At 39.6% G+C, this 11,396-nt stretch overlaps 1 protein-coding gene across 2 annotated transcripts; it reads right to left on the bottom strand.

Moving 5' to 3' along the window:
• Positions 1-870: 870 nt before the first annotated feature.
• On the bottom strand, positions 871-3,740 carry LOC133710493 (uncharacterized). Of its 2 annotated transcripts, XR_009846712.1 has the most exons (5): positions 2,693-3,740; positions 1,772-1,936; positions 1,631-1,682; positions 1,178-1,538; positions 871-1,079 (listed from the first exon to the last, which is right to left on the bottom strand). XR_009846712.1 is itself a non-coding variant. In XM_062136570.1 (4 exons), exons 1-4 carry the CDS (start codon positions 2,944-2,946, stop codon positions 1,416-1,418), a joined length of 594 nt encoding a protein of 197 aa, XP_061992554.1. In that variant the 5' UTR covers positions 2,947-3,740; the 3' UTR covers positions 871-1,415. The 2 variants fall into 2 exon arrangements, 1 of the variants encoding a protein (XP_061992554.1); XM_062136570.1 differs by having other exon boundaries at positions 871-1,538.
• Positions 3,741-11,396: the final 7,656 nt, after the last annotated feature.

Below are 11,396 nucleotides of genomic sequence, written 5' to 3'. Positions count from 1 at the left end.
TTAGTAATTGTTTGTGAAAAAGTAAAATTTTATAGTCTTGATACTTGATATATAAAATTCACACCTTAGGTCCTCTACGGCTAAACTCCATTGAAATTTGAACCTCAACTTTCTCAAAAGAAAAGGAATTCCAAGACCATGATTTTACCCAAATAAGTGAAATAACACATGTTTTTTGCCAAAATTCCAATTTCTCATATCTCACAAAATTTTTCCACATTCAAATAATAATTTTTTAACACTTTTTTGACTGAACTAAAAACTCTTGAAAGTAATTTTTTTTTACTAAAAAATTTATTCCTAATTTTGATATTTCATCATTTTCAACACGTTCCGAAAATAATGCTCTACGATGAAGCTATTGTTATGAAGAGGTTTAACCATTGACTTGTTTATTCACTACTATTTGATTTAAATTTAGATTAGAGATAATGTGGAAGACACATTAAAAATAATGTGTGGATGAAAGTAGAGCACTAAAATCCGTACTCGCCAAAAACGTTGATTAGCTGGATTATGTCAAATTGTCACTCATATCAGGCCGGGTTTTCCTTTGCTATGCTGCCATCAATGTGTTCCAAACCAAACTACATGGCAAATTATAGAAATCGATTTAAAAACTGCAATAGAATAAGCTTAGATACTTGAAAACCGGTAGAGAAAACGAAGAAGCAAACATCAAATGGAAGAAGATTAAGAACTAAGGACCATAGAACAATTCTAGATAACATTTTCAACTCTGGAAGCTTCCAATCTTATTTTACCGCAGCTTTTCCTTAACAGGTGAAGATGAACCCTTGCAATTTTCTTGGTAAGTCAATGGATATGTTCTTGAAAGATGTTATGAAGGAATTACAAGACTATAGAAGAGACTATTGAAGATGCTGGGCACCTTTGCTGAATTTGCAACTCTCAAACTCACCAGCATCACAAATGTCTTCAAACCAAGACGAAAATATGTGTGCAAATATGGTGTAATCATAGCTCATTAACACCAACAGAAAATATAAGAGACACGAAATCTAAAAGAGAAACGTAAACGAGAACTGAATTTTGTAATGCCAAATCAATGCCAGAACCTCCTCCCTAATGAAAGATGGACTCATACCAGAAACAAAGGGAGGAGGTTCTGGCAACAGTAAATGTCGTTGAATCTCTGCCAAATCAATGCCAGAACCTCCTCCCTAATGATAGTTTGTATCCAGAAAATTTAACATTTTTACACAACTAACGCTCGCTGGCATCAACATCCCAACCGGTCTGCTCCAGTTTGTAAAGAACTATGTGGTACTATCGAGTGTATCATCAAAAGAATGTGTATGTAAAATCGAAACCTGACTGATTGAAAGACAATAATCGCTCCACTACTGATGTGACAGTTCATCCATGGTTGAGTTAGCAGCTCTTGATCTAGGTCAGTATTGTTTCTCACTAAAATCTGAGAAGGCATTATCTGTACGCAGCACATCATGTTGTTTCCTAAATATCCCAATTATAATGTATGGAAATATAACCATGCCTGCCATAAACAGCGTGAACTGCAACAACGTGAATAGAGTAATTAGACAGTTGCCACAAGTACTAAACTGTTCACCTACATGAATAAAATGGAAGTTAGTTTGGGATGTACCAGAAGAGGAAGGGTCAAAACCCCCCATATTGGCCACAGAGCAAAGCAGAACCTGCCAAAGAACAGATCAAACAAGTCAGAAGCAGCAACATAGACATAACACCTGATGAATGTATAAGGTAACTGAACAGTTTCTCTTACAGGCAAAAGGAAATGGCACCAAGTAGTGTCACAAACGGCAGAGCAGATATACTTGCTAATTCCCATTTTTCATCAAATCGCCCGACACTCCATGCTGACATACTTGTGTAACAGAAGATGATAAAATTCAAAACCACACCCACCATCCCAATGTACAACGGCAATCTACAAGATACATGAAAGAGATAAGAAAAAATGCAACAGTAAATGTCGTTGAATCTCAGCAATGAACAAACTATCTAATTCTTGAGGAACTACTAATATATGCAAGTAAAGTTTAAACCTTACAGCAATTCAAATGCGGCAAAATCATGAAAGAGATAATCCAAATCTTAAGCAAACCCATGCTTGAATGACTTGACCATAAACTTTCCATACCTACTGGAATTGCGAACACAAACGATTACAGTGCATAAACTTACTATACTGAAAGACATAATCCAAATCTTAAGCAAATCCATGCTAGATTGACTTGACCATAAACTTACCATACTTGCTAGAATTGCATAAACTTACTATACTTACTAGCCTTGTGACCAGTCAAAGTTTTACTTTACTATACACAAACTTACTATACAATGAATGAAGAATTTGGTCATGCTACGATTCAGCTGTATTCTATGAACACACATGAAGAAGCATATTGCTAGCATTGTGCAGAGGATAAATTTACAGCAACCAATTTGCAAGGAATAGAGTACATTGTTCAATTTTTCCTAACCAAATCTGCCATTCGAGATTGAATAACAACAAAGCAAGGTGAATTTTAAGCTCTGTCAGAGCATGTATGAGAAATCAGTTACCAACCATCTTCAGCTACTATTACTCCTCTATGTCATAAATTACTATACTTACTAATGAAACAATAACAAGTAGTAGAAATTCTATGTGAGCAAACCAGAGAAACATGAAATTGCATACCTTCTTATTCGGTCATCATGCCACAAGAGATATATCAAGTTGGATTTCGAATCACCCAAGTACACAATGCCTGCTGCCGAGGCAAGCCAAATCAAATTCTCCGCAATCTCTCTCTTTGACCAAACTCTCGGACTCGAAGCTGACGGACTATGCATCATCGAGCATGCATCATCCTCAAGATCATCTCCACTCGACGCATAGCCCTGGCTATGCCTCTGCCTCATATATCCACCGGTTGGTGTGCCACCCGACATAGTGACACACAACACAATCACACTAAAACCAATCAACCTACAAGTTCCTCAAAACCACTCCAATTGCTAAACCCAACTTGAAAAATCCACAATTCTACCAAACAAAAAAATCTAGTAAAACACACACACTTCCTGTTCTACTGATCCTTCTAAACCTCTAATATCAATCCTAACCCGCAATGTGCTTCAATCTCTTCTATCACAATCTCCGAAAAATCGAATGCCAAGAACAAAAATTGGGTATCAACAGAACGCACTACAGGTTTCCGATCACCTAAACTCATCAAAGCAAACAATCTCAAACAACCAATGAATAATCAGAGACTCTATTTCCCGCAAAACCATCTCGAATTTTGAACACAGAAGCTACAAAAAAAAGAGTCAAAAGAAACCCAAAACAAGAATTTCAGAACAAACCCCAAAAATCCTCCGCCACCCAAGAACGAATGCTCGAAATTCTTCAGACCCAGTTCCGGAACTCAGCCCCTCTTCGAAACCCAGAACCCCAATTTCATCGGTTTCTCCGGCCCAGGGCCATGGCCATCATCAATCCCCAGGTAGTAGGAGAAAGCAGAAGGGCAGTTCAGTCTTTTAGGTGGGTCGACTGTGAGAAGGGGTCAGAGTAAAACGGTTGGGATTAAACAGAGAGCAGATAAGAGGAGAGGAAGAAGAGAAGTGATTCGTTTCGTTTCGTGCACGTTCGAAAGGGAAGAAGGAACCTTCCAATTCCACCATTCGTCTTCGTCTTCGTTTTCGTACCTTTGTAATTTTGCTTCTTCGGAATTTAGTTTCTTTTGGTAACGTGTTAATAAAATCTTGAATTTGAAATGGTGACGGGTGAGCGTGAGGTGTCCTTCCATATTTGGCTTCTTCTTACATTGTTCACATCGGGGTGGCGAAACTCTAGGTCCCGTTAGGTTAACAAAAAGAATAAATTACTTTCATCATATCTTTTCTATGCGATACAAATTTCTCATCAACTTTCTTTTTCGAAAATTATCAAAATGTTTGTTATTAATACAATAAAATAATAGAAAGTGAGTGATAAATGCAAGGAAAGAAATACAGAAAATGAATTCATTGGGGGTTGGAATGAACGACTTTCCCACAATATTTTTCCTTCATTCAGGAAAGTGTTTCATTTCCTCCTTTCTCTCAGGTCTCTAATTATGTGAATCAAACGATATCTTAAGGTCGGAATCAGACCATCAGACAGCTAAATTTGTGTGACTAGTCAATCTTGTGATATGACGCGAATATTCCTGATATTTCACATTCAAGCGAGATATTTTTTTTTGTGGATATAATATATATATAAAAAAAACAATCGAACATGTTACATGGCATGACTACGCAGCTAAGAGTTAGAAACTTAGGCGATCTGATGGGATGGTTCATAGGTCTTGAAACTTGGCGAGGATGGATTGGACGAGACAAGTAAAGTCATGGTTTTGGTTCTAGTTGACTTGCTTTTGTTCTAGCTGCTTTGCCTGCTTGGAAAGCAAGCCTCTTTCTGAGCTTACCCTACAGTTTACGGCACAAAAGAGAAAGGGGGAGGCTATGAAGATTACCTTAGACGCCACTAAAAGGGAATATTGGCCACACTATATGAAATATTCTGGTAATAGGGTTGGGGTGCTCATGCCCATCTGGACCCTGCCAACCTGGGATGTTAAGAGTTATTGCTCTCCCACTCCTCAGTTTGGGGTCAATGGTATATATTTGATTTTTGGGGATATGTGACATTTGGTCGACATAGTTATGGAAGAATAAGTTATGGAGTTTTTCTATTGGAATCTCCAAATTTACTCACTTGACCTCTATGCTGTTTACATCTCTTATCAAATTTTCAAATACTAAATTTACTCACTAAACTTCCTCAAATAACCTCACTCATATAATTTGCAAACAAATTATTATCTTTAAAATAAAAAATTTAGTCATTTCAATGATTTAATCACTCTATACTAAATATACATTTCTTAATCAAACTTGAGTTTCAAAAATTAATGTCTAATCAATAACAAAATGCCATGAACTATTATGTTTTTTTTTTCTATTTTAGCTGTGCTAAAAAAAATTAATTTGTTTTTATTCTCAAAAAAAAAATCATTCGTTTTTTTAATGTTTATTTTTTTCTGTATTTTTTGTACCACATGATTAAGGGTGGTTCTAGTTGGACCTCCAAATTTAATATTGGGAAAATGCTCATTTACCCAATTTTAGCTTAAAATGTGCCCACTTGCCCGACTAAGAGTTTTTAAACCCCATTTACCCAAAACACTCTAAGGGATTATTTCCCCTTTACCCAATTAATTCTTTTTATTAATTTTTGGGACTTTTTTGCCCTCTCCTTCAATCTCTCTACTCTCAGTTTCTCTCTCTCTCTCTCTCTCCCCCTCACCGATTTCTCTCTCCTCCCCCCTCACCGATTTCTCTATCTCTCTCTCTCTCTCTCTCTCTCTCTCTCTCTCTCTCTCTCTCTCTCTCTCTCTCTCTCTCTCTCTCTCTCTCTCTCTCTCTCTCTCTCTCTCTCTCTCTCTCTCCAGAAGACGTCAGATCTCTCTCTCCCTCCCTCCATCCCTCCGGCAGGTCGCCCACGACGCCTGCTCTAGCCATCGCCGCGCCGAAACTCGTCGTCGTGCTCTCCGCTGCCAGGCTCGACGCCAAGCCGACGGTCCTCGTCGCTGAGAAGCTCGGCGAGGCCGGGGTTGACCTTCTGAAGGAATCGACGACGGACTGAAAATGGCTATCTGCTATTGTGCAGTCATAACCATAAAAGTTGTAACATTAGTGCCCCCCAGTAGACTTTGTATTGGGGGCCAATGATGACTGCTTTATTTATTGACGGACTGAAAACTGCTATTCCAAAGTAAATGTAGTGTTAAATTGCAGTAGTTGATAAATGAAAAAAATTGTGTTGTTTGTGTCAGTCTAGTGGGGGGCAGTAGACAAAATATTGACCCTCATAATGTGGGTTTTTAGACATTATCTGTTGTTTTGAGTGTGAATAACTTGTATAATCTGCGAAACATAGGAAGCGGTGTAATGTTTGATGGTCTATTGGGGGGCAGTAGACACATTAGTGCCACCCAATAATGTCTTTCTTAGGAGACAGTAATCATCTCTTGTTGATTTGTTTGTGATAAAGTGCAATACACTGTGAATCCTTGAAACTGGTGCAAGTTTTAATGGTTTAGTGGGGGGCAGTAGACACATTACTGCCCCCAAATAATGTCTTCATACGAAGTCAGAACCCTTCACTTAACTGGTGCAAGTTTTAATGGTTTAGTGGGGGGCAGTAGACACATTACTGCCCCCAAATAATGTCTTCATACGAAGTCAGAACCCTTCACAAAAATGGGGCAAGTTTTAATGGTTTAGTGGGGGGCAGTAATAATGGTTTAGTGGGGGGCAGTAGACACATTACTGCCCCCAAATAATGTCTTCGTGTTAAGTTTAGGGTTTAGGGGCAGCGTTAGGGGCAGTAGACACATTGCCGATGAACTGCGACGAGGACGTTGGAGTGGCTGGATCGCCGATCAATCGAACGGCGACGAGAACGTTGGATCGCCGACTGGAGCTTCATCGTCGTGTTCAGATTTGGACTGCATCTCCGGCGCGGCGATCAGAGAGAGAGAGAGAGACCGGAGGTGGAGATCATGGGGAGGAGAGAGAGAGAGAGAGAGAGAGAGAGAGTGGAGGTGGAGATCGGGGGGAGAGAGAGAGAGTTTGGGAAGGAGAGAGAGACTGATAAGAGATGGATGAGTTTTAATTTAATTAACAGGGGCTAAAATGTCAATAGATGTAAGATTGGGTAAATGGGGTTAAAAAACTCTTGGTGGAGTAAGTGGGCATTTTTTGGGCTAAAAATGGGTAACTGGTCACAGCCCCTTTAATATTTGGACCTCTAATTTTTTTCAATTATTAATAGATTTTGTCAAGTCATATGAAAATACAAGTAAGGACAAAGTTAGAAAAAAAAAAAAAAAAAAAACTCATCTTACCTTCCCCAAATATAACATTCAATTAAATTGTTTTTTTTTTTCCGAAATTTCCTTATATTGTCATATAGTTTTATAATTTACCTAAAACAATTAAGTAAAAATTAATAATTTTTATACATGGCCTACAATTAATACAAAAGTAAATTCAAAACAATCTGATTTGAAATTTCCTTAAATTATATTCATTGAATATTATGATATAGTTATTACTCGATCATTCAACCCAAAACCCATGAAATCCTTCTATGAAATCCTTCTTTTAGCAAATTCAAAGGAATTCCAGGAACATATCAAAATCGAGAACCAACCCTCTGATTAATTTTGGTGGGGGAGAGATCTACTCATAAGAGAACAATATCATGTGATTTTGATTCATTCTTTTTCTCATGGTTGAATATAGAGATAAAAAGTAGAGTAAGAGATTATTGTATCTCATGTTCAAGGGTGTTTTGGTAAAAATAAGGAGGTCCACTTAGCTTTTTAGGATACTAAAAAGTAAATTAGAGGTCTACTAAGTATAGGAGGTCCAAATAGCAAATTTGGAGGTCCAACTAGAACCACCCCATGATTAATTATTTAAATATTTTTATTGTTTTTTTTTTTTTTTTGCAAATATAATAGATTGACTTAGATTTAGGTCAAAAATCATAAGAGGATTTATTTTGTTTTCCCTCACCAATATACGTTCAACATATATATCATACATTTTTATGTCACATGATCTTAATCATATTTTAAGGGAAAATGCTCATTTACCCAATTTTAGCTTAAAATTTGCCCACTTGCTCCACCAACTGTTTTTTAACCCCATTTACCCAAAACACTCTAAGGGATTATTTCCCCTTTACCCAATTAATTCTTTTTTATTTTTTTTTGAGACTTTTTTGCCCTCTCCTTCTTTTTCACTTAGAGGTAGAAGTCATCCTCCACCTTGCCGGCCTCTGGTGACCAGTGGCAGGGCGCCGGCGATCAGTGACCGGAATCCGGCGAACGCTGACCGAAATCCGGCGACCGGTGACCGGAATCCGACGACCGGTGACCGGAATCCGGCGATCGGTCCCTAATAATATCCAGTAACCATATTATTGCCCCCCAATAATCATATTATTGCCTCCCAAAAATCATATTATTGCCGTCCAGTGAATTGTATGAACTCCCAAAACCAAAATGAATACACTACAGGCACAATTGATCAATTTATAATCATATTATTGGCTCCCAATAATCATATTATTGCCTCCTAATAATCATATTATTGTCCCCCAATACAAAGTCCAATGTCTCTACTGCCTCCCAATAGACCACCAAAAATGCACCATTTTGTATGATTCACAGATAATTTGACTTTAATACACAGAAAACAACAGGTAACTTATCAAAACACCACACTATAGTGATCATTGTCCCTCATATCAAAGTCTACGGGGGGCCAATAATGTGTCTACTGCCCCCCAGTAAACCATCAAACAAACCCCACAGTTACATTGCAATGTCAGATTACTCACATTGTTGAACAGATAGTCGATCATTGGCCTCCAATCCAATAGACACTCAAAAAAAAAAAAAACAGATGCTATTCCTTAAAACTCCATAGCCATCTCCACAACACCGTTCTTCAATTCGTCTTCGGTGACCTTCGCTTATCGCCTCCTTCTTCAATCTCTTACGGTTCACATTCACCGGAAGCTCATTCTAGGTCTTCCTGGCCTGGGTTCGACCCAACGAACAGGAGACCTTCGCCTGAGCCAATGCGAAGGTCAATTCGTGCTTCAGCCCCGATCGTTCACCAGCGGGATGCTCTACATGCAGAACAACCTCGACATGGCCGCCGCGTCCCTCACCAACAGCTCCGGTACCTCAATCTGCTGCTCAGATCTGGCGTGCTCCGTCGTCTCGCCCCTCGCCGCTCCAAACATTGAGTCGCGCAAGGCGGTGTTCGAATCCAGGGCTACCAAATTGAAAGAGAAGGCGGCAATCACCGTCGAGGCCCTCACCGCCGACCCTGAAAACATCTGGGCTGTTTCGGCATACGGCGGCGTGTCAGTCTTCATGGGCGCCTCCTCCGGCGATGCAGATCCACTCAGTCGGCGCCTCCTCCATTTGCCGCCTTTTCTGGAAATATGTGTAGTAAATATGCACCTTTTACCCAGAACCTTGTTTCTCTTTATAGACTTATGACTGCAAACAGTAATAGGATGATGATGCAAAATATCACAGCAAGAAAACCACAACACACGAACACAGAATTTTATAGAGGTTCGACAAAAACTTTGCCTACGTCCTCTGTGTGATCTCTCTTGAGAATCACTAGCACTATGGAGAATAACAACTTGATTACAAGTACTTATTGAAATCCCTATGCTAATCCCCAACCCCTTTGCTAGATCTCTCTATCACCCTTGGCTCTCCCTGCCCCTGTGTTTATATGTAGCTGAGAACTCTCTGAGATCTCTCTTTGATCTCTTCTCTGATCTGAGGACACACTATATGAGCTCCCTGCAGCCCTATTTATAGATTATAGGTGCTGGTTACAAACATGTCACATTAGGATTCCTAAAACTATTAGAACAAGGAAAGAGAGCTAGCTTTTCTATTCCTAACTAGAATAGAACTTACTTTCCAGGTCTAAATCAATAGGAATAACTGTTCCTATTCCAAAACCCATTAGGATAATCCTAATCAACTTGGACATATCAACGAGCCAAATTCACAACAATCTCCACCTTGGTGAGTTGATACCAAAACTGATTGCTGCAACCTCCAGGATATCTTGTACTTCTCGAAGTAATCCTGAAACCTTCAAGAACCTTCACCTTGGCAAGACTCTTCTTGCCTCAACACACCTCTAGTGAGGAGGTGCTCCACCTCAATCTCAACATGCTGTAAGAATGAGCAGGTTCAAGTAACACTTGAACTCCTCCATGGCAATGGTCCTGGTCAAACAATCTGAGACATTCTCCCTTGAATGAACTTTCTCAATTGTTATCTTCCTTGAGTTGACCCAACCTTCGCTGCGATGACCACGAACATCAACGTGTTTCGTCTCTGCTTGAAACACTTGATTCCTTGTCAAATTGATGACCCCATTCTTCACCACAACAACTTGTTGAATTCCAAACTCACTCAATAACCCATTAAGCCATAATGCTTCTGCGGAAGCTTCTGTTAGTGCCATGCAATCTACTTCAGTGGTAGACAACGTCGTAGCTGATTCTTTAGTTGCTCTACAACTCACTAAACCTTCACCACAATTAAAGACATTACTTGTTGCAGGTCTTGTCTTGTCTATGTCTCCTGCCAAATCTGAACCCTTAGGACCAGCAATGCATGCTTGTTCTTGTTGTCTTTCAAACACCGATTCATGCTCCTTCGTGTCTCTCAAGTAATACAGAATCCACTTCACTGCTTGCCAGTGCCGTCTACCCGGATTCACCATATACTTTGACACAACGCTCAATGCTTGAGCTAAACCTGGTCTTTTGCAGATTCTAGCGTACATAAGACATCCCACTACTCTTGCATAAGACACATTCATCATCTCATCTAACTCCTTCGTAGATGATCTCTGCACACTCAACTGGAAGTGTGCTACTGGTGGAGAAGACACGGGTTCATATAACAACCATATTTTTCCCGCTTCTCTTTCCCTCCTTATCCTCACTCCTAGGATCTGTTGTGCAGCTTCTAGATCCTTTATGTCGAATTCCTTCCCTAGTTGTGCCTTTAACTTCGAAATTCTAGACATATACTGACATGTAGTCAACATGTCACCTAAATAAAGTAGCAATAGTAAAACCATACTATCCTTGAACACATGATGATAAACGCAGCTATCCGCTGGTGAGATTTGGTCATAATCGACCTTTACTTTCTGCGAATACTCCTTGGCCAATACTCGAGCTGTGAATCTCATGGCTTCCTTATCATGCATTCCTTCTGTTTTCCTATAAACCCACTTACAGCCAACCTGATTTCTTTCTTTGGGCTTAGGAACCGACTCCTGAACCAAGTCCTTCTGTATGGACTTCTTCATCTGTTCTAACATAGCTCCTATCCAACTTTCCCGTACATCATTTGCTATAGCTTCCTGATACGTGGTTGGATCTCCTAGACTCAAACTTAGAGCATACTCGTCTAATGCTACGCTTCTTTGGAACTCCTGCCCAAGTGACTGACGAACTGAGTCGTTGGTTCGCAGTGCTAATTGCTCCACTTGAGCTTGTATTAATGACTGTTGTTGTTGCTCTAAGACTTCATGCTCGATAACCCCTTTATCATGCTCCACTTGCTCAATTTGCTCCACCTGAGCTGGAGTTTCTTCCATGATCCCTTTGGTTAGAGGAACTTCGGTTGCTTTCTCTACAACATCAGTCTTCTTCTTCACCTCACTTGTCTTGACTTCATCGAACGGCATTGTCTCCTCATCAAAAATGACATGTCTAC

Source organism: Rosa rugosa, chromosome 1 (genome assembly GCF_958449725.1).
Source record: "Rosa rugosa chromosome 1, drRosRugo1.1, whole genome shotgun sequence".
NCBI classification, from domain to species: Eukaryota; Viridiplantae; Streptophyta; class Magnoliopsida; order Rosales; family Rosaceae; genus Rosa; species Rosa rugosa.
The sequence above is the reverse complement of the archived record's forward strand: the minus strand, read 5'-3'. Positions and strand labels throughout refer to the sequence as shown.

Bases quoted from the DNA above. Each gene is read 5' to 3' on its own strand.
- LOC133710493 (XM_062136570.1), bottom strand. From the start codon at position 2,946: ATGTCGGGTGGCACACCAACCGGTGGATATATGAGGCAGAGGCATAGC. The intron at 1,937-2,692 runs GTATGCAATTTC...TGTATCTTGTAG, and splicing joins CATGATGACCGAATAAGAAG to ATTGCCGTTGTACATTGGGA. The intron at 1,539-1,630 runs GTACATCCCAAA...ACGTTGTTGCAG, and splicing joins TTTTGACCCTTCCTCTTCTG to TTCACGCTGTTTATGGCAGG.